This window comes from Myotis brandtii, unplaced genomic scaffold, assembly GCF_000412655.1.
Source record: "Myotis brandtii unplaced genomic scaffold, ASM41265v1 scaffold18, whole genome shotgun sequence".
Lineage (NCBI taxonomy): Eukaryota > Metazoa > Chordata > Mammalia > Chiroptera > Vespertilionidae > Myotis > Myotis brandtii.
The window spans coordinates 8,030,770-8,053,270 of NW_005356674.1; the positions used below are offsets into that span (position 1 = coordinate 8,030,770).

At 43.9% G+C, this 22,501-nt stretch overlaps 2 protein-coding genes and 1 long non-coding RNA gene across 11 annotated transcripts in view; 1 reads left to right on the forward strand and 2 right to left on the reverse strand.

Moving 5' to 3' along the window:
• Window positions 1–733: 733 nt before the first annotated feature.
• Window positions 734–15,831, reverse strand: LOC106725657. 3 transcript variants are annotated; one of them, XR_001361587.1, is made up of 5 exons: window positions 15,670–15,831; window positions 12,858–12,985; window positions 2,882–2,993; window positions 2,555–2,584; window positions 734–823 (listed from the first exon to the last, which is right to left on the reverse strand). It is a non-coding gene; the product is annotated as an uncharacterized LOC106725657 (long non-coding RNA). The 3 variants fall into 3 exon arrangements; XR_001361585.1 differs by lacking the exon at window positions 2,882–2,993 and adding an exon at window positions 9,910–9,999; XR_001361586.1 differs by lacking the exon at window positions 2,882–2,993.
• An 11-nt stretch (window positions 15,832–15,842) lies between these two features.
• Window positions 15,843–19,460, reverse strand: DPH3 (diphthamide biosynthesis 3). Of its 2 annotated transcripts, XM_005863624.2 has the most exons (3): window positions 19,093–19,341; window positions 18,479–18,553; window positions 15,845–16,059 (listed from the first exon to the last, which is right to left on the reverse strand). In XM_005863624.2, the coding sequence occupies exons 1-3, from the start codon at window positions 19,198–19,200 to the stop codon at window positions 15,994–15,996; spliced, it is 249 nt and encodes an 82-aa protein (XP_005863686.1). In that variant the 5' UTR covers window positions 19,201–19,341; the 3' UTR covers window positions 15,845–15,993. The 2 variants fall into 2 exon arrangements, with proteins under 2 accessions (XP_005863687.1, XP_005863686.1); XM_005863625.2 differs by lacking the exon at window positions 18,479–18,553 and having other exon boundaries at window positions 15,843–16,059; window positions 19,093–19,460.
• Window positions 19,461–19,519: 59 nt separating this feature from the next.
• The window catches only part of OXNAD1 (oxidoreductase NAD-binding domain containing 1), a 33,357-nt gene continuing 30,375 nt past the window's right edge, over window positions 19,520–22,501 (forward strand). For 2 of the 6 annotated variants that reach the window (XM_014537557.1, XM_014537556.1), the window contains exon 1: window positions 19,520–19,901. The gene's annotated coding sequence lies outside the window, so the exon portion shown is untranslated. The other 4 variants (XM_005863627.2, XM_005863626.2, XM_014537560.1 and 1 more) reach the window with 3 other exon arrangements.

Here is a 22,501-nt window from a genome sequence, read left to right on the forward strand (position 1 = left end):
AAGAGCCAAACATGAGATGAGATGATTAGAAAACAAATCCTGCCAAAGCCCAAAATATGATTCTATTAATCCTTAACTTAAATCCTACGGTAAAGTTAAAGGACAATTTAGAAAGGGATTTCAAATTCACCCTTCAACGCCAGAGTCTGTGTGTGACACAGTGTTCTCGCCAGCCCACCCGCTCTGGTCTTAAAGCTTTAGTGGCTCCTAGAGAACTTCCTTTCCAGCTGTCAGTATCTACATTTCTTTGTCTGAGGATTTTTCCCATAGCCAAAGAAGGCTGCTTTAAGATGTGGGCAGGCCAGACGTGCCTTGAAAGTCACCTGCAGGAGCAGCCTTCAATCAATGACTGACAAGAGTTGGTGTAAAAATACCTCAGCTCTCTCATTTCTCTGGTAGGATAACTCTGAGGTGCATGTTCCACACCATTTCCAGAGTTTACTGTGGGATTTAGTTCTAATCATTCATAGAAGGAGCTGGCTTGAGAATGCATCTTGCTACACACCATCACACAGTGCCAATCAGGATAAATTCACTTGGGTGAGATAATATTTTAGAATTATACTGACTATGAACTAGAGTAGAGGTCAGTAAACATTTTCTATAAAGGACTACATAGTAAAATATTTTTGGCTTTGTGGCCCTACAGTTTCTGTCACAGCAACTCAACTCTACCCTTATAACACAAAGGCAGTCATGGACAATAATAAACAAATGAGCACAGCAGTGTTGCAATAAAACTTTATTTACAAAACCAGGTGGCTGGCCAGATTTGTCCCACAGCCATAGTTTGCTACTTCCTGGACTAGAATATTTGGCCCAACTGCAGAAAGAGATAAATATTACAGATTCTTTAAAAACAAACAGAACAGTATTACCAAAGAAACTTTAAGCTTGAAAAAATAGAAAAAACTGTTTCTTTAATATAAATAACAAAAAGCAAAGAAAAACAAAAGAGGGAACCAATATATATATAATATAATATAATATATAGGGTGTCCCCAAAAAGTATATAAACATTTTGAATAATTATAAAGGCAGTGTTTATTAAAGTACATTTTATTTTCAAAATTGAGCTATCAGCTGTTAAAGTGTGCATACATATTTTGGGGACACCCTGTATATAATATATTATAATAATGTTCTCATTGTAAGCACATTCTAATCCTTTTAAGAAAGAAATAGGAATAAACAAAAAATAAATCATTTAAAAAATCAAAATGTAAAATGTTGACACTGTAGCCCATAGCCTTTTTATTTTGGAGACACAGAATCCACAGGCCTTCACTGTTAATAAAGGTTGAGCAGAAAAGGTTTTCTTAATGAGACCACAGGCTACAATAAGAACAACATGGAAGGGCGGCTGCTAACTAGTAGAGTAACTCTCAGCATTTTAGCCAAGCCTATGGGACTAAATTGCACTAAGAGATGAAATGTGACATCCTAGTTTTTATGTTGTTGTGGTGAAGACACAAAGGCCAATGCACACACTCCCTCCACACAATTCTTTTACAGTTGGGATATGAGGACAATCTGATATAGGCTCTTGCGTGTGGCAAGAGCAACAACTTCTGTGTATTTATATAAACCCTGATCCCTGGCTTTCAATTTAGCCAGATTCCAAAGTATAAACAGTAAGAGTCAAGCCAAGTAGAGAGACTTCCAACGGCATAGCTTGAGGCCAGGGCTGTACCAGGCCAGCAGACCTCACTCTTGTGTGCTTAAGCCAACATGAGCCCATAAAACATGTTTGGAGGCCAAAGCGAGAGGTGCCTCCTGCCTGGTACAGTCTATCTTTGAGGCTGCCAGCCCAATCATGCCCTTCAAGTGTCAGTATTGGTATGTCTGAGGCTGGCTCCAAATAAAACGATAGCCGGAGGCACTTCTCCTCCCCACACTCAGGGACAGTGCCAAAGCTGTCCAACCCCATCTCCACTTTGCATCCTGTTGCTCTACTCTCCACACTGCTGACCCCACTTGTCATTGTAGAGTGAGCCTTCACCATACACCAGGGACAAGCAGCTCCCTAGCTCTGAGTACCCAGGTGGAAGCCACAGTTGAGGCCTATCGACTTTTATTTTGAGAGATCTTATTTTCCCCAACATTGGGCAGATGCTCAATCCGTCGAAGCTCCTGTTCTTACTGTTCACTGGGAATGTTATTTTCCTTCCCAGTCCACTCTTTGAGAATATCCTTGACTACTCCCCTTGTACAAAGCTCTAGGTGGTGAGTTGGTTTGACTGGTAGTAGAGTCCCTGACAATGACATCCCCTCACAGATTGGTTTGGGCAACGGCCTCCCAGTTGACCAGGCCTCCAGCACCCTCCTCCAGCCCATCTGCCACTTCCTTGCATAGCCTCCTTACCCAGCTGGCCCTAGCCTAACAGGTGTGATCCAGATAGAAACGTGACACAGGTTGCCTTAAGATGACCCTTGTCCTACATTGTATTTAACATGGCTTATGATGGAATTATATTCCAAACTAAGAAACAGGCTTTTTTTTTCAAAGCCAAGATTCATGACCCATACTTCCTTGTTTCCCCTTATCACCTACCACAGGGCTGGATGCTTCATTCCATGGATTCTATCATGAAGGAGAAAAAAAAACAGGATTTGAGATACAGATGAATGACATTTCAAGAGCTGGTGAAAAATCAAGTTGAAAAACGCTTTGGACACTAACTGGGCAATAGACAATAAGACCTGTATGAACAAACATGTGTACCCATCGACAGAAAGAAAAGTAATAACAAGCACAAGCGTTGAGCCCTTCACTTACATTATTTCTCCTTTTCTTCACAATAGGCCAATCAAGTAGGTACCAATATTATCCTCATTGCATTATTCCATTCTACAGTTGAGAAAAGTGAAGCTTACCTACCTAAAGCAATTTTCCCAAGGCCATACAATGAGAACGGGATGTGACTGGATCACAAACACAGGTCCATCTGGGTCTAAGGCCTTTACTTTTAATCTCCACATGTTATTGCCTCCTGGTGTTTGTGAGTGAAAGAAATGAAGTGAGACAGTGACCTTCCTAACAAGAATGAGGGAAAACAAGGGCTCATTGTTTTAGGATCTGCCAATATTAGATGCATCAGTTCAGATGAGTTTAGGTGCAAACAACAGAATAGCCGACTCCCAGAGGCAGAGGAAACACTGATCTTTAGCTCTCTCACATGCCCTCTTCACAGCTAGGTAGCTCCATGTTTGGTGCAACAGCTCAGACATCATCCATAACCGGGCTCTTTTTAACCTTCCAGCCATCATCCCTGTAAGCTCTGATTCTGGTACCTGTCTCTTCCTGGGTGCAAGATGGCCATCACAGCACCAAGCGTCACATCATTGCCACAGGATCCCAAATAGGAAGGGAGGCAGCAGAAGGAAGCTCTGCTCAGACATCTCTGTCTTTATTGAGAAAGCATGCTTTGTTCCTGAAGCCCCCCAGCAACTTCCCCTACTGTCTCATTGGCCGGAACTGTGTTACATGGTCATCTTTAGCAGCAAGGGAAGCTGGGAAAATGTCTAGAAAGATACCCTAGCAAATGGGGAGAGGGATGAACACACTGGGGGTTCTGTGAGCCAAGAACATGGGAGGCTGACTGAGGGATGGCCAATAAGTGTCTGTATACGGAGATGACTCCTCTCTCAGGCAAGCCTGGGCTCTGCTGCTTTTTTTTTTTTTTTAATATTATGAGATGACAATGGCAGGACCCTGAGACAGAGACTTATAAATTCCCACGCTAACAACTCCCAGATGTTATCCAATCAGCTCCCGCCCTCTGCTCAAAGGTAGGAATCTTCCACTGCCCCAGAACCAGCTCCGTTTACTCAGTTTGGGGTACAGGCAAGGTATAGAATGCCTGCCATCTGGATCTCACCCACTACCCCCAGCGTTGGTCAGACATTCTAAGAAGCAAAGGAGTTTTGACCTCTTTTATTATGCACCTTCTGGGAAAAGATGTGACCCCAAAACACCATCCAATAAAATTCTTTTTCCTTTATTTCTGTGAAAAAGCTAGTAAGCATGGTTTCTAAAAGTGAGAGGGGGGGAACTTCCCATGGGATCTAGAATGGTTTTTCTTCCTTTATTGTATGTCATATGGGAGTATCTGATATAGGAAGTTGCTTGGGAATTTTGCTTAAAACAACAGTTGCAGCCTGTTAACCCCATCTGCTTCCCATAAGCGGGAGAAGCCATTGCATGACAGTGTCAAGGGGCCTCTGGATTTTCTCAAGGCTTTCCCATAGGGAAGATGCTTAAAACAAAATCCTCCAACCTCTTGGTTCTAATCCTCCCCCTCTTAGTCCGGTCAGTAACCACAGAAGGTGACAGAATCTGGCTGATACCCGGGAGAGCTGAGCTGGAAGAGTGACAAATTCTAAATTTCAAGCTGGACTGGAGGAGGCCTGCAAAGCTCAAAGTCAAGTTCCTGAATGATAAGCTTACTAATAGCAACCCAGATGATAATGCTCTTTCTAGAGCGAATCCTAGACTCTGAGGGCCGCTTTCCAAATTAATAAAAAAAAAACACAACACACCTATAAACATTTATTGAACACCTATGATATACCAAGGACATTTCTAGGTCCTTGTCCCAAGTGTTTCCTGAGGTCTTAGCTTGGATGACCTTGATGAGTCACCCATGAACCATAAAATTGCAAAATATCATCTTCACTGCATTATGTCAGCACAGACTCAGACAGAGTTGGATATGTGCACTCCAGTTTCTGGGAAGGCAAAGATATTTCAAAAACAATTCCAAGAAAGCCAACGAGTATGTCTTTTGATACATTTTCCAAGTGGGACACAAAATAGGCCTAAATTTGTAAACAATTATTTTTCTAAAATTGCTATGGGAACATGCCCAGCATCAGTGACCCTTAAAATACGTATTTGTGAAACAATAACCCACCTATTTCCCGATAATTCCTAGCCTTGACTCCTCCTTGAACCTCAGGTTCATTCATTCAAGCACCTTCAATCTACAATCAGAGCCCAAGGGATCTGGCTAAAGGGCTCCCCTTCCAGAATCCCTTCCACGCTCCCCATCACCTTCAGAATGATGCCCCGGCTCCCGCACACAGCCTGCCTACAAGGTCCGTCCTGGCCTGGCCTTCACCCTCTGGATTCACTTGCTGCCACTCATTGCACATCTCTAAATACCTACTCCCTAAAACAACACTCTTTTTATGGCCTCTGCTTTTGCCATGCTGTTCTCGCGGCCCAGAATGCCTTTTTCTCCTTTCACTATCACACTGGACTTAGTTCATGTGTCATCTCTGCAGAGTCTTCCCCGAACGCCCAGGTTGGCCTAAGCGTCCCTCTTCTGGTGTCTGTGTATGTAGGTCCGCTGCGCATGGACCACTCTGGATGAAAATGATCACACACGCGTCTCCTCCACTAGACGAAACAAATTCTACACATCTTCCCACCCAGAGTCCCCAGCACAGTATTGACACTTGTTAGATACATAAAACATGCTTCTTGAACTTGAACTAAAGTGATAACATTTTTTGGCCTGAAGTCAAGTAGAATGAAAGCAAGAAAAGTTACAGACTTTAAATTCAGACACGTCACAGCTCTTATTTGAGGTCAAATTTAGGAGGACCTGGTCACTTTTCCTTCTTCCAGAGTTTTTAGACTAGGGAAGGAGAATTCTCAATAAGTTAAAAATCATTTTTTAAAAGAATGTACAAGTCTAGTTCATTGAGATCAAAACAAACTTTTTTTTTTGCAAAAGCAGAAGCATATATTTAAAAAATGATGCATAGACCCAAATTGGGTAAGTCAGAGTGAGTTGCCTAGAAATGGACGCTGAACAATTCATTACATAAGGAGACTAAGGGGGAAACTTTCCCAGTCCCTGGAGCGAGAGCCATGGAAGCTAGCAGTGCAGAGGGCAGGGAGTAAGCCCCACCTCCCACACAGAAGGCTCTGCATTCTACCCAGAGCCTGTGGGTTTCGAAGCAAACCAGGAGGTGGGGGCACGGTGAGGACATTAATTAAAATCTGGGAGGAATGGATTCAATGAGGTGTGTGGTCTTTATACTGCAGCCGGAATGAATCCAGTCCCCAAAGTGAATGACACTTACATTTTGAGCCACCTGCATGCTAAGGGCTGGGGAACGCAGAGCTCCTTCCCTGCACTGGGTCTGAGCCTGGGGCTTGGACAGTGCCAAGGCATCAGGGGCTGTGTGGGCACCCTACTCAGGTGCCTACAGAACATGTTCCAGCCCTAGCTGGTTTGGCTCAGGGGATAAAGCATCGGCCTGTGGACTAAAGGGTCCCAGGTTCGATTCCAGTCAGGGGGACATGCCCGGGTTGCCGGCTCGATCCCCAGTAGGGGGCGTGCAGGAGGCAGCCGATCAATGATTCTTTCTCATCATTGATGTTTTTATCTCTCTCTCCCTCTCCCTTCCTCTTTAAAATCAATAAAAAAATATATATATTTTTAAAAAGAACATGTTCCAGATCTGTTTGTCTGGGGGGCAGCAGCTCTCCTCCCTCACTAGTTGAGAGCTACTCCTGGGGGCATTAACTCTCTCCAGCCCACCCTGCAGGCTTCATTTGCAAGAGTGACCTTGTCTGATGTTGGTGTCTGTGAAACTGAGGGTTAAGTAAGGAGGGACTCCACAGCTGAGGTGCGGGCGCCAAGCCTAATGGTGCCTTTTTCTTTCTCAGGCTTCCTATGATGCAGGCTCCGTGCCCACATAAGAGTGACAGGTGCCCTTGTTAGCCCAGCTGCATAGCTCTAAGCAACATTCAGCTCATGAGTGCAAGGGGCAGAATAGGCACAGACCGATAGGGCTCTTCTGTCTTTCAGATGCTCCTTCTCAGTGTGTCTGGAGACATTTAAGTAGATTTTCTCTACCTCCTTAGTCACTCAGGTGAAGTCGAAATTCTCTTGGTTGGACCTTGGAGGGATGCCAGGAGCAAGGAAACTGACAGGGCTCCCCGATCCATTTCCTGTCATTTGTTTGAGGGTGACCGTGCATAGTGGTGACAGCTCAGATAACCTTCCTTAAACCACACGGAGCCTGGCTGTCAGGGCGGAGAGTGACAGGCATTGCACATATTGCAGACCCTGCTGCTGGCTGCACGCGTCACAGGAGAGCTTTTCTTTCTTTCTTTTTTTAAATATATTTTTATTGATTTCAGAGAGGAAGGGAGAGGGAGAGAGAGAATCATTGATTGGCTGCCTCCTGCACAACCCACCCTGGGGATTGAGCCCACAGCAGAGAGGGGAAATTGACATTAAAGTTCTGTCAAAAAAGAGGTGGTTTGGGGGAATAATGTTGGTGGGCTTTCAGAAGGGACAGTAGGGTAAAATAATAGTTTCTTTGAGGAGGAGGCATCTACCTCCCACTTTCCTCTCCTGCGCTCGTCAACTCTCCGGACACTCACTTTAAGTAGGCTGCCCCCTTGGGAAAGAGGACACAGAGGCCCAGAGAGGTTTTGGCAGCATATGCCCTTCTGCAAGCTGTCTTGCGCGGGGGCTGCCAACAGTCTGCCTAGTGGTGCTCTGGCTCCCCCTACAGGCCCGGCGCTGTCAGTTCACAATCATTCTAGAGAGAGGGGTCCTTTCTCCTCCTTCACCTCCCTGGCATCTCTGGGTTGCCCCTTCAGGCAGGCCAGGCAGAACAACTTCATCGGAGAACAGGAATAGTCATTTGCCTGCTCAAAGGCACATCAGAAAGGAGCTGAGAGAGACCTTCAGAATGATTTCTTCAAACCCTCCTGCTTTACAGGTGAGAGACCAAAGCCTGGAGAGTGACCAGTTCCATCCTTGGCCTCTTCGCCGGGGGCCCTGACCCACTGAGCCCACAGATGGTGCAGGAGCACGTGTGCAAGGCACAAATCCCAGAGCCATCTGGCCGAGGTCAGGTGCTCCTTCTGCCTCGTTATGTCCACGCAGTAATTCCTTAAAATTAATGATGAATAAGGGGTATGTTTGGCAAAGAGAACCAAGTTGCCAGTCATTAAACTGCCAACACACACATTTGGGTCACTTATTGATTTTTAAAAAATCCATCCTGTTCTTATAGATTCTCTGTAATATAATCCTATATTTTAAAATCCTCCCTTCCACAGGGATCAGGCCCAGCTCGCATAAACAAAATATTCTTGGACCATATTTGCTGATTGAATGACACTGCTTATCCATCTTTGGGTTAACTATTAGTAATCTTTATAATTTTCCAAGCAGAATGTCCTCCTTCACGTCTAACTTTTCTGGTCCCCCCTTCCCCCCCACCCCAACACAGCATGGTGTAGAGAGTGCTGAGCCAAGCAGATGGGCAAATCCCGAGTAGGCCACATTTTGCTAGGAACATATAAGCTATATTTGGCAGACTTGTTCAAGGTCCAAAGTTCAAAGTTCCAGATATGGCCATGCAGACCACATCAGACCTGGAGTGAGAGCTGCTCACCTGATTTGGAATAGTCTAGCTACACACTGTTGGATGCCACTGAAATGTATTAGAGCATTGCCATAAAAACACTCAAAATGAATCATCACGAAGTTCCAGCAACCTGGAAACAGACATGCAGTAAGGTGGGTAGTCAAAGTTCCTATGGGCATCACATCTCACTTTTAATGACACCGTATGAGCATCTTGCCCCATTTCTCTCTATAATTAGAGCTAATAAATATCTTCAAGTGGGTGTTTTTGACAGACTTTGGAAATATGAACCTATTATTACTAGAGTTGTGTGGTTCTGAATTTGAATGTGAAAAACATAGCCGAAGCCTTACTCATCTCAAAAAGCAAATGTACAAAAATTAACCCCACGGGGCTAATGTCTGATGCTTGGCCAGCAAAATGAGGGTGGCTGATTTGTTTTAATGTTTCAACTGCTCCCATTTTTATCATTTGGGAAGGTTTTCTGTTATTCAAACACTGCCACACAAGGGGAAAAAGGGGGTTTGGAATCACAAGTGTTAGGTTGAGATTCCAAGTGTGCCATTTAATGACGGAGGTGGTAAGATTACTTTTCAGAAACATTCACCCCTTTCCTCCCTCCACTTCCATACGCCTTTGACTTTGGGTTGGGCCTCATGACTTGTTTTGGCCAATGGAGTGATGCAAGCAAAGACTTGACATGTGCATGCACAGTGGGAATTGATTCTTGCACCTCTGTTCTGGCTAGTCCCCTGGTCTGAGGACTGCAATTTAGAGCCACCCAGCCAAACCCACAGACACATAAGAGCATTTTTAAATAACTACTGTTTTTAAATTTCCGGGTAGTTAGTAATGCAACACTACCTGGTTGACACATTGGCAGAGACTGGGTTTCAGTTAACCCGGGGATAAGAATATCAGCATTAGTGTGATCTAAATGATGTCATGCTATTATCACTTCCCGTGTTTTAGAACAAATATAGTGTGTCCCACCCGTGCTTTGGTGACAATTTAGCTAAGCTCGGACTACAGAACATTTTCCAGAATCCCTTTCCCTGAGTGGTTCTGGGGTAGCTTTGACCACCAGAGAAATTTTGTGCGATTCAGAAGACAGAAGCAAAGCCGCAGGTATTTTTATGCTCTGAAGGTTGGAGCAGGGCACTAGAAACTGGGTGCTTAAGCACGTTGTGGTTGATCCGCTAGCTTGCCTTGTTCTGGGCCAAATACTTATTTATACAACTCCAAGGGGAGGGCACCCTCTTCCCCTGGACATCACACACAACATCAAGGAGGAGGCGAGAGACAGATGTAGGTTCTAGTTTGCATTTTCTCTCATTCATACACCAAGCTTTCTTTCCCAACTATCAGTTCGGCTGCCCTAGAGCTACTTTAGGCTCAAGATCAGATGTAGGAATAACAGCCTTGCCTTAAGGCCACCACTGGCTCCCACAATGATGCAAAGATTAATCCTTTAAAACAAATCCTTCATTGTCTATCACTTACGGTTCTTCTTCTCTGGACTGGATTCTGACACATATGGCTGAGTCCATTTAAATTCAGGCAAGTTCTCCATACCATAATCTTGAGGCATTTCTGATGGAGCAAGATTAAATTATTGTTCATTGAGCCCTCACTATGTGCAAACATTCTTCTGCTTTGGTTCTTTATCTCATTCAATCTCATTAACTGGCCCAATTCCCCATCCACGCTCGTTCACTCTTGTCATCATTACCAATCAATAGTTCAGAGATACCTGCTAGCTATAGTAATAGTTCAAGTTCTTCCACTGGGGATTGCAGACTTGGACCCAGTCCCCTTTGGGGTGACTCTGGGTGGCCTGTGCTGCTCTCATGTAAAGAGCCTGAATCACAGAAGGTGCCCATGAAGGGTGTGTTTTCCCCCCTTCCCCACCCTCAACCTTGGCATTAATCTTTGTCCAAAGGTCCATCCTTTGACCCTACCCAAGAACTCAGTTCCCCTCTAAGACTGAAGTCTGGCCCTAAACCTTTGCCTAGTGACTGGGTCCTGCTGCCATTGTCAGGTCTCAGAGAGGCACTGCTTGTCCACCTCAGTCCCTAGTATTGACCCTCCTGGTCTGAAGCAGTGCCACTTACTAGACATTCACCCCTAATTGAGAGCCACTTCATATTGAACCTCTTGGTCCAGCCAATGCCCTTCATTTGCCATCTAGTTCCAATGTAGCTGCCTTCTTTGGCTACAGCCCAATGGGCCCACCTGTGCCTCTGCGCTCTGCACTGGAGGCCAGGCCAGTTTCCCAGCGTTTGTCCTTGCTCAGGAAGCAGGTGTTATAACAGGTTTGCCAGGTTGTACAAAGATTAAATTTGCTGGGGCTTCTAACCAAAATCCTTAGGTGGGTTTGGAGGTGTTTCACTATCAATAACTCTGGTATTTTTGTGCTGCATCAACGTGGCTAAGCTGGAACAATGTTTCCCAGCATTCTCTTCCTACATGGTTCTGGGTTGCAGTTGGCTCAAAAAGAGAGATTTGTGCAAAATTTGGAAGGCAGAAGGGAAGCAGCAGCTGAGACTCTGAAGATCACTGAGGTTAGAGGTGGTAAGACAGCTGGTGTGGGTGGTTACCTTGTCCACTTTCCTGCTGCAAGTCAGCTCTCCTTCCTGTCTGCCAGTCCTATTGACCAACAGCAACCCCCACTCATCACCAAATGCTTGGCTGTGAGCTCAGAGGTAATAGCAACATAGAAGCAATGACCTCCCCAGACTTCTTCCTAGCCCCTCCCTGGCTTCCCCTCCAGCAGCTGGATGTGCCTCTCAGCTTTCCCTGCCAGCTCAAACTTGTTCCCCCAGCACCAGCGCTTGGGGAAGGCTGGTTAGTGACTTTTCTTCCCTAATTTGAGGGGTGACCATTTTTCTTTTGAAAAATGCGAACATGCACCCAGCTGGTGTTGCTCAGTGGTTGAGCATCAACCCATGAACCAGAAGGTCACAGTTCAATTCCCAGTCAGGGCACATGCCCAGGTTGTGGGCTTCATCCTGTGTGCGGTATGCCGGAGGCAGCCGATTAATGATTCTCTTTCATCATTGATGTTTCTCTCTCTCTCTCTCTCCCTTCCTCTCTGAAATCAATAAAAAATGTATTTTTTTTTAAAAAGAAAAATGCTAACATGCTTTCCTAGAATTAGACCAATATTAATCCTGAATTCTATTAGGAATTGTGTTTTTTTCCCCCCTGAGTTCTAGGACTCTTCTGCAAGTCTATAAAGAAAGGTGGGAGATTCTGCTGCCTCCTTACTCCCCAACCCCATTGTATGCATTCTGTGAGCTGGAAATAGTATTTTTAACTCTGATTTCTTTTTCATATGTCCTTTGTTTTAAACCCTTAACAAGAAAGAATTTGGAAAATGGTTTCCCAGTCAAATACGTAATCATGAGTAATTTGTTCTATGGGAAGTAGGGAATGGCAGGCATCCTCGAATGGAGTTAAAGAAACCCTAATTACTTACACCTGCAGAAGCTGTCACTTTTGTAAGGTGTGTAATTAACAGTCAGCATGTGTTGTTAGTGTGACTGCCTGTTTCAATAGGGGGCGTAGCCCAGAGGCTGCCCATATTGGGGCTCTCCCACTGTGTTCATTAGCCCAGTTCTCTGGTCACTTAAAGGCCGACTGCATGACTGAACACAAAGTGTGCAGCCAACTGAGCCCACACACTGTTCCCCATGCAAAGCAGGTGTGCCCACTTGAAGAAAATTGAGTCTTTTTACTTTGCGATTAAGAATTTTCTGCTTTCGTAGCCTAGTGGTTCTCAGCTTTGACTGCACATTACAATCACCAGGGAGATTCTTTTAAAATCCTGATGCCCACGCAGCACCCAGGCCAATCAGACTCTCTCTGGGGTAGCTAGCGTTTTAAAGCACCCTAGGTGATTCCAATGTGTTGCCAAGTTTGAAAACCAGTTCTAGGCCAGTGGTTCTCGAACTACAGCTGCATCAGAATCACCTAGAGCAGCAGTCGCCAACCGGTGGTCCATGAGGCTCAACAGATTGGCGAACACTGGTTTAAGGAAACCTTTGGAGCAGTGGTGGTCAGACGACCAGCAGTGGTGGTCCGAAAGGTTGGCGGCTGCTGATCTAGAGGGCTTATTAAACCCCCGCAAAATACTCAGTAAGGTGTGGCGACTGTTCAATAACTCACACTTCTCATACTTATTCTAAGAATGCTGTCAATGCTCAAAGCAATGTTGAGTTCCTTTTGAAATTATAATGATCTTTTTCTGCACGTGACAGGCATTATGCTGTTTCTTATAGTCATTACCTCATTTAATTATTTTCACAAAGCTGTCATTCTCATCCTGTCTCAGAAAAAGCGCCAGCCGGAAACACCTTCTGTCTACCCTTTACAAAGGCACCTGCCGCAGTTACCAATACATCACCTGGTTTGTTTCCTTCCAGGCCCTAACCAGCCTGTAACCTTACCTGGTATTTCCTCTTCTAGTTGCAGTAAGCTCCATGATGACAGAAACCCTGCTCGTCTTCATCTGGTGCCTAGCAGACAACAGGCACTCTGCAAACACTTGCTAAATGAGTGAGTCCACAGAGCAACCCTAGGAAAGAGGAACCAATATGGTCTGTATTTCACAGACCAGGACATAGAAATACAAAAAGACTTAAGTAACTTGTCGAAGATTACAGTGGAGAAATTGAGATTCAAATGGACCAGGGCTAGGCTTTGAAACCATTGCAAGAATTATCATCAGGCTTAAATAAGCTTTTTTCCCCCCAGCAATAAACTGAATTACTCACCTAACAATGTCACCTTTGCCTTGATTCAAAACTGTGTCTATTTTTTTCAAATAACAGTAAAATTCCAAAGCCCAAACCCATGTGACCAGACTGTAGAAACAGTGGCAATTTCTTTCCTATTGAAAAACTCCACTGTTCATAGCAGAAACCTACTTACAATGCCCCAAAGCAGGTTAAAAATTCCCACCTCATATAGCATTACATCAACTACAAAATGTTGGTATTTAGTGGAAGAATACCCACATGAAAACAAATAGATTTGAAATATCTGACTTTATTGAGCATGCCAATACATTTATTCTGATAATAAATTAATATATAGTTATAAAAATGTTGAGGGCTTTCTAAGAAAATGATTCTGAATGTGTAAAGGATATGCATAATCATTTACACAGTTGACTTTACAATTTTCAAACTCAGAAGTACAGTAACATCAAGTTACTGAAGAATGAAGCCTCTTTCTTATAATTCATGTTTTAGACAGTTTTGAGTTTATAAAGGTTTCAATGACCATTTCAGCTCCTGCAAGTTACGAAGCCTGAAGTGACTGTTTAAAACTCACCTGATTCAGTCTCCTAAGTATGCAGATAAAGAATCCACTGGCCTTGCCAAAGATTACAAAGCTAGTAAGACAGAAGCTGAATTACAGATTTCTCAGAGGTGCTCCAGAAAGGTCTGCTGAATTAAGTAAGGCACATATATCACACAGAACTCTAGTCACATCTGAAAGACCCTGGTTTTACTCTCTGCTTTACAGAAATTTAAATTAAATCCTGATGTGTTGTATTGCAGTTAACAAATTTATTGACTCGGTTGCTTTGGAAACAAAATCATCCCCATGATTGCAGCTTATCATTGATCACTGATAACCATTTACGCTTTTCTTCTGAAACACTTGAACTTGGGCCACTTTCCCCCCTGCTCTTCTGTGCTCACAGACCTGTATCAAGGGTCCCTGTTCTTATTTGAAATTCATCATGAACCGAGGGAGCTAACATCATTGGTATCTACAAAGCCATCAACATTTGCATATGGGCAGTTTGTTGTTGTTTGCAGCTCATTTCTAATCAAGTCAGCACCTGCTCTGTTCATCTGAGCCACCACTGATTCCAAAGCAAATGTGGATGACGTCTGGGGCACCCGCGTCCCACACAGCAATGAGATTTCTCATCACATCAAGAATATGCCACATAATGCCTCATGTAATGTACCAAGTACTCCCGGCACACAGTTCTGGTAACTTATTTTATGTCTCAGCTAATGGCTACACATGGCCATGCTGCTGGCTGGCAAAGAAAAATAAAAAGGCCACTCACTTGTTCTAAATCCCAATGAGTGTGTGTAGCATGTTTATCAACCAATAATACAATGTTTACATTCTGGCAGGGATTTTTCTCTTTACTTGTAGGAGCCATTCCCCACACAATCTGCCAGACATCAGTGTTTGGTTTTTTGTGTTTGTTTTTTTTTAAACTTTATACACACAGCAAAATTGTGTATATAAAGAGAATTTCTGAATTTGCATGTGATTCTAATTTCTTGCCACTCTCAGCACTGCAGCGAAGGAAGACTGAGAGCCTATCTCTGCATATTTCTTTTTCTCCAGGGCAACATTTCTCTGTCAGAGTGAATGTTTGGTTTGGTTGCAACGTGTAGAGGCTTATTAGATGTGCTCTTAGGGGCATACTTATTGAGAATAGGCATCTCATTTTCAAGTTCTTCCTCAGCAACTATAAGAGTTGTAAAAGCTCTACCTTTAGAAGTAGTGACTTGATTCTGCGGGAATGCTAAACGTTCTGCCGCCAGCCATGAAGGCTTGACATTAACCCCCATCTAGAATGCACTTGTATTAACCATGTCTACAAGTAACAAACAAACAAGAACCCAGATACAGAAATATTATTTGCTCTGATCTGGCGACAACATTCAAGCATTTAATTTACTGAGCTGCCTTGTTTTTCTCCCGTCATTCTGTTGCCAATTTCACTTCCTGGACTGTTTTCCTTTTTGTCTTGTCCCGATTTTCAAGGAACAAGCAGAACACTGACAAGGAAACTCCATATTCTGACTATTTCACTTTTTGACTTTTCTTTCTCTCTCACTAACTTTTAGCTCTGGAAAAAAAACTGTGAGCTTATTATGTTATCTCTATAATACCATGACCAGAACTCAGAGCATGAAGTACAATGGAAAAGACGTGCCTAACAGAACAGGAACATTCTGTTAATGGCCGGACCCAGAAGACTGGTTTGGAGTGGGAACATCACAGTAGTACTGACAAGGCAACTCATTTTCTTAAGTGAGAATACCAAACCTGATGTCAATTTCAAAAAGGCCTAATTTTACTAATCCTAATAACCAATTAAAAAAATAAAATCCTGTTTTAAAAGAAGGAATCCTAATGACTTTGAGGTAGATGATGTTATCAGATAATAAATTAGGTATAAGATAAAAATAACAAGACTGAGGGAATGAAAGCACTGACTTGAAATGATCTTCCTTTAAATTCATGTGGAAAATAAAGAACACTTTTTCCAATTCAAAGTTCTAAGCATGAAATCCAGGTATGTCATGTCATGGATTTGCTTCTTTAATTGGAGATGAACTCGGAGCCGATGGAAAGAATCCACAGCAGCAAACTACAAAGCAGTTGCTTGCTTCTTTAATTGGAGATGAACTCCAATGGAAAGAATCCACAGCAGCAAACTACAAAGCAGTTGTCCCACGAGGAAGCCAGGAACTTTGCCTTTGATTTTTCCAGCTTGGCTCATTCCTGAATGTTCGGGATTTGGATCCCGGAAGTCCTTGTTTAGCATTTAACTAATTCTTTGTTGGTGGAAGGGGCTGGGACTGTTTCTCCACACATAAACTGCTCCTAAGAACAAACAGAAAATTACCTTAACCACTGAGTGTGTCACAAATGCATCAACAGTAAATTTTCATCTTGTTACAGAATCAATCCAGCTCTAAGTTTTTCCATCACTTCATCTTTGTTCAAAGAGTCAATGTCAGCACCAGGTTTATAAGCTTAGAACTGAATCCGTTTTTAGTCATGAATTCATATTTAATATAAAATACCTTATCTTGTAAACAAACATGCTTATCTTCACTACAGAGCACTCACCTCTCAGAAATCCCATTTATAAAGACATTGCCACACCTTTTAAGTTTTTGTATTAATTAGTACTTACACTAAAAGTTCTCCACTTCAATATTTGGCTATTCAAATGTCTGTTTTCTTCAAAATTATTACTTCTCCCAACTAAAAGGCTATATGCTGATAACTCTCAAATTTATAGCGCCAATTAATCACTCTTTGAACTCCATACTTATATATCCAACTGCCTTCTGGCCAGCTCTACTTGGATGAAAAACAGACCTCTCAAACATAGTATGTCCAACTCCTGCCCCTAAACCTGTTCTGAAGGCCACAAATGTTGAAATCATTCTTGACTCCTCTTATATCCTATATCCAGTCAGTAAGGAATTGATCCTTGCCCTGGCCAGTGTTGCTCAAGGGTTAGAGCATTAGCCTGAGCACTGAAGGGTTGTGGGTTCCCTCCCCTCTCCCAGGTTGGGGCGTGTGCAGGAGGCAACCAGTTGATGTGTCCCTATCACATTGATGTTTCTCTTTCTCTCTCTCCTCTTCCCTCCTTTCCTCTCTCTGAAAGGCAATGGGAAAAATATCCTCAGGTGAGAATTAACAGAACAAAAAATCCTTACCCTTTAAAATGTATCCAGAATCCAACCACTCCCACTACCTCCATTGCTGCAGCTTGGGCCCAGGGAAACATCCCCTCCTTTGATTAGTCTAACAGCCTCCGACCTGGTTTTCCTGTCTCTATCCTTGCTCCTATGTAGTCTACTCTGAACTAAGCAGCCGGAACATGTTTTAAAACTTGAGTTGGTTCATGGCATTCCTTTGTTCTAAAATCCTCCATTGGTTCCCTCTATCACTCATAGGAAAAGCCAAAGTCCTTAGAGCAGTGGTTCTCAACCTTCCTAATGCCACGACCCTTTAATACAGTTCCTCATGTTGTGGTGACCCCAATTTCATTGTTACAAATTGAACATAATTAAAGCATAGTGATTAATCACAAAAACGATATGTAATTATATATGTGTTTTCCGATGGTCTTAGGCGACCCCTGTGAAAGGGTCATTCGACCCCCAAAGGGGTCTCGACCCACAGGTTGAGAACCGCTGCCTTTGAGTGTCCCACAACACCTCTGTGATCGGCCCCACTGCACTAATTCATCTTGGACAAGTCCCACCCTCATTTACTCTGCTCTGGTCACACTGGCCTCCTTGCTGTTCTTGATAAAACCAAACATGTTTCTGCCTTGGGACTTCTTCACTGAACATTCCCTTTGCCAACCGCTCTTAACCCTAATGTGTACAGAGCTCACTCCCTTACCACGTTCAATCTCTGCTCAATAAGGCCTGCCAGGATGTCATACCAGCACTCCTGATCTCACTTACCCTGTTCTTTTTGTTCCAGAACACATTTTAATACAAGAATAATCCATAAACTTCTAATTATAGCCTGCTTTTCTCATGAGGCAAAGTGCCTTGTTCCCACCTTCCCTATAATCTTGTTAGAGGTCATCCTTAAAAATGTCAAGCTGTTACATGTCAATTATATCTTAAAAAGAAAAAAGTATGTTAAGTTTAAGATTTTGTTCAAAGTACTGACCAAAAGTTGGGATGGGCAGTAATAACATTTATTTAGTTTTCTATTTTCAATGTCCTTGGAGGAAAAACAAAAGGACAACTGAAGACTAAAATGAAATTGTAAAATTGGAACTATGATTATATCTCAAACAATATAATATAGAGTTTTATCTAAGCCAAGTAAGAAATACTACACAATTGTTCCCTTCAAAATAAATCTAGGTGCTTCTGAACAATTTTAATTACTTATTGTTAACAAAAAAAACACACTGAAACCTGTAAAGAATTTTTGTGAGTTTATTTGAGTCAAACTGTCGACATATGCTGGGAGGCAGAACCTCAACGAATTGAGATAATGCTCGGGAGAAGGGGAAGAAGGGCGGGTTACATCTGTATTTATACATTGCAATCAAAGGAGGAACATTTGAGCTTTTAAGACTTTAATTTACGATACGGCTGTTTACTAATGGTTTTTAAAATTGGTTTTAAAAAACATAGCATTTACCTAACACACTGTTAGAAAACATTCTCCTGCACGTACACATTACAGACAGGCTGCTCAAGGTTCTTGCACCACAACCCTCCCCTCCTCCCCCACCTCTTAAAGTGTGACCCCTTACTTTGTCATAAATCACTTTTATAATGAGAGAGCAGCTCGGACACGTCGCCACGTCTTCCCCGTTCTCCAAATCTTCCTACAACAAAATCAAACACTGTATGATCAGCATCGCCTTCCCTTTGCAAACTCCTCCCAAACCCTCCTACCCCTAGGGGCAAGCTCCTTCGTGACTTGCCTCCCCCACCAGGTAGGTGAGGGTCAAAGAGGCTTTCCCAGAGAAATGCCAACCCCAATTTTCCCTGGCCGCGTCACCCGGGGAAATACTCCGGAAGGTTGGTTAAGGTTCAGTCGTCTCAAAATCTCTGGGAAGACAAAACGCGTCCCTTCCTGCAAAGCAATATCCCAGGAAGGTGAACCCGAAGAGGGATGCTAAGTGGGGGGGATGGCGAAAAGTCTGATGCTCCCCGCCATCCAGCCCCTCCCCTCCCCCACTAGGCTTGACTAAAGGCCAGAAGGAAATGCCCACTGACAGCTGAGACTATCAAATTTGGGGGCATCCATACACTGGATAAAAAGGGCGTGAATAACAAGAGCCACGTGGGCTACGGGGCGGCGGAAGAATCCGTAGAGCGAAACGCGCCTGCTCTAGGGAGCGGCCGGGGGACCTCAGGTTACCTTAGTGATGCAGAAGTTATCGCCACAAGGGCAGGGGTAGAAATACGTCTCCAGGTCCTCGTCATATTGGAAGTCCTCGATTTCCACCTCGTCGTGAAACACCGCCATAGTTCTGGGGCCTGATAGGGGCCCCCACCGGCCGAAACCGACCCGGGTCGGTCTAACTTCGAGGACGCCGGCCCCGACCGGGTGTAAGCCACCACGCCCCGGCGCAGGAACGATCGCTTCCGGCGCCTAACAATGACGCAACGGCGGGCTTGGAAGCCAAATGGGTGACCCGGGACTGGTCACCATGGAGATGGCTGAACTGCCCAAGGAGACAGTGCTAGAGCTTGCCGGCTGCTCAGTGGTGTCGGGTACCGCTCCGCCCATTGGACGGAAGAAGTGACCAATAGCATGTGAGGATCGCGCGCGCTGCTGCTACGTCACGTCGGGGACACCGGAAGCTTCCTGGCCCCGGCGGAGTTTGGCTCTTTTCTGGAAGATCGGTGCCGGCAGTGCCGGCGGCGCGGAGCCACACCTTACTGCCGGGCTGTGGTTGCCGGCCTCATGTCCCTGGACCTTAGGCCCTAACCAGCCCCCGCTGAAGGCCGCAGCAGGCCGGGGTAGCACAGTCTGGGCCTCGGCGCCCCTGGGGGAAGGACCGCAGCCTCGCCTGGTCTTCGGCGGCGGGAGCCGCTCCGCCTTCTGGATCTCTGTGCCTTCCCGGCGACCGACGAAAGGGCTCCCTTGGAATTTCGATTCGCCGGGTGACCTTGCGCTCTAGGTGACGCCTCGCTTGTAGTTCGTGGCTGCTCTTGGCTGTTCAGGTATAGCCCCGTCTGTTCATCACCCCAGATTATCGTCAAATGCCCGAAATTGGTGTTGCTGAAAGGACCAAGACCTGGGAGGCAGGTGGAGTTCTAGTTCTGTGTTTGCCAAGCATATGACATTATTTACTATAATGGTTTATAATAACAGTAATAACCTTTTATTACGGAGAGTTCGCTTTGTGCCCGGTATTGCGCTAAGTGTAATTCTTCCACCAACCTTGGGAGTTTAGATGTTATGCCATATTATTAATCTTCATACTGGGATACAGAGAGTTGGGTGTTTTGACCAAAGTCATACACTTAGGAAATGAAGAACCTATCTGTCCCCAAAGCCTGGGGACACATAACTTCTGTGAACCACAGTTTCTTCTTTGTAAAAGGAATGGGTGGCATCAGCAGAGTTACTACTACCTTGAGGCCTCTTTATATTTGAAGCGAAATGCAAATAAAAGGTGCTTTGCCTTGGAAACGGTGCTAGTGCCTGTTTTGGTACAACTGATTTATGGGGTAGTGTTTCATTACTAGATAGAAAATCAAGTCTTGATAGAAAAGGACTGCAGCGCCGTGAAAAAGGCGCTATGGGGAAGCTGATCTGGGTCCAGAATTTGACTGTTGTAGCACTGGGAACTGGATACTTATATTCTTTGAGCCTTATTTCTTCTTCTGACTAAAAAAGGTTGGGTTAGAGATGATCTACAAGGTCCCTTTCAGATCTAACATTCTACTTCTGTGTATGAGTTTAATTGGTTCAGCAATCACATGTCATATGTACCATACTTAATTTTCACGTAATACATATGTACACATCCCTATGCATATTTATGTATACACACTCAAATGTTTACATGAAGCTTCCAGTTTTGTGCACACAAGTGAAGTTTCACCTGGGTTAGCCCTTTTAAGGCTTGAAAATCTAGAGGCAGAGAAATCTTTAGGAGAAAATCTGGAAATTACATTAAAGGAGTTATAGTAGATTATTTCAAATGCCTCACAAATAGCCCACTTTGCATAACTGAAGATTGACCCAGAAGTTAGGAGACATCTTCAAACCTTTCATGGGTTAACTGAGATGATTCTGCTCTGTCTGAGCAAAGGAGAAATTCCAGCCAAGCGCGCGGCCCAGGGGCTGCTCCGTATATCTCCGTAGACCAGATACTTCCAAGTAGCCTCTTGGGGACAGGAGGCCACAGGAGAATCTCCAGTGTCTTATTCGGTACTCTCCGTGAACATTTTGAGGTTGGGAACCATCCTTCGTTCTTCAGTGCTTCTGAGAATAAGTACCTAAAAATTAAAGATGAACCATTTTTGAATGTACACCAATGAGTGCAGTCGTTCATACCTGTTTTATGGAAGTATCAATCAGTAGACCTTTTAGAAAGCAATTTGTATCTATCAAAAACAATTATCTGGGGAATCTTCAAATCTGAGGCTAGTAGTCCTAAAAGTTACAGGGGTTTAGGGTAATTTTAAAAATATTAATTTCTTTGTAATTTTCCAACTTTTCTTCAAGTATGTATTACCTACAATGGAAGAAGAAAAACTAATGAAACACTTAATAATAATTGACACTATGTGCCAGGCACTGTACCAAAAAGCCTAAGCGACTGCCGACCGGCTGACAGGCTGGTAGCTATGATGCACAATGACCACCAGTGGGCAAGACACTCAACGCAGGAGCTGCCGAGCTGCGGTGACTTGGCAGCTGCAGTTCTTGGGTGATGCACCAGGAACCAGAGAGGAGGGAGCCCGTTTGCGGGGTGTGTTACCCGAGAACCACCCTCTTGCAATCCAGGACTCCTCGGGGGATGTCGGAGAGCCGATTTCGGCCGATCCCCTCGGGGCAGGCCTAGGGACCCCACCGGTGCCGGTGCACCGAGCCTCTAGTACCATTATAACAGTCCAATGAGGTATAGGTATTAATCCCATCTTCAACGTTGGGAAACGAGGTTTAAGGGCTAAGGAGACTTGCCTAAGTAGGCAAAGCTGTAAGTGGCAGTAGCTGTGGTGAGAACTCAGATCTGTCTGACCCCAGAACTTAGGCATTTCGTAACTTCAGTGTCATCTGTGATATGATGGTGTTGAAGCAGAGCTAGATTAAACAAATGGCCCTGAAGCTCTTCAGATTGCTGAGATTTTCACTAGAGCAGTGCTGGTTCCCAATTTTGAGTTCATACTGTGCTGAAGAAAATAAAACCTTAGCCAAACATGTGATGTCATTTTTTAAAAATCCCCACAGCATTTTAAAATAAAAATTACAATGACTCTTAAACGTTATATTTATCCTTAAAAGGTAATGAAAATATTCTGTTATGAGACATTTTTGGACCCCGAAGGCATGACAAAAGCAGACTTACTAGTTGCTATAGGATCATTTATGGCTGAAAAAATTTTTTTAATTATAAAATGTTAACACTACTGATCTGGAAAATAGCAGTGATCAAAATTCTTAACATAAGATCAGACTTAGAAATAAGTCATAATTGTGTCATAGAAACTATTTTATGAGTGCCTGTTGTATTATCAGGCTAAAGGGAATTGTTTATTAGCAGTTTCAAACCACTACCTCTGGAGATTATTTGGCGGGGGGTGGGAGTGGG

What these genes read in the sequence shown, in the direction of transcription:
- DPH3 (XM_005863624.2), bottom strand. Translation starts at nt 19,200, where the DNA reads ATGGCGGTGTTTCACGACGAGGTGGAAATCGAGGACTTCCAATATGAC. An exon ending in ATAACTTCTGCATCACTAAG is followed by an intron (nt 18,554 to 19,092) that starts GTAACCTGAGGT and finishes ATTTTGTTGTAG; the next exon opens with GAAGATTTGGAGAACGGGGA. An exon ending in TAAAAGTGATTTATGACAAA is followed by an intron (nt 16,060 to 18,478) that starts GTAAGGGGTCAC and finishes GTTTGTTCTTAG; the next exon opens with GAGCAGTTTATGTGTGGAGA.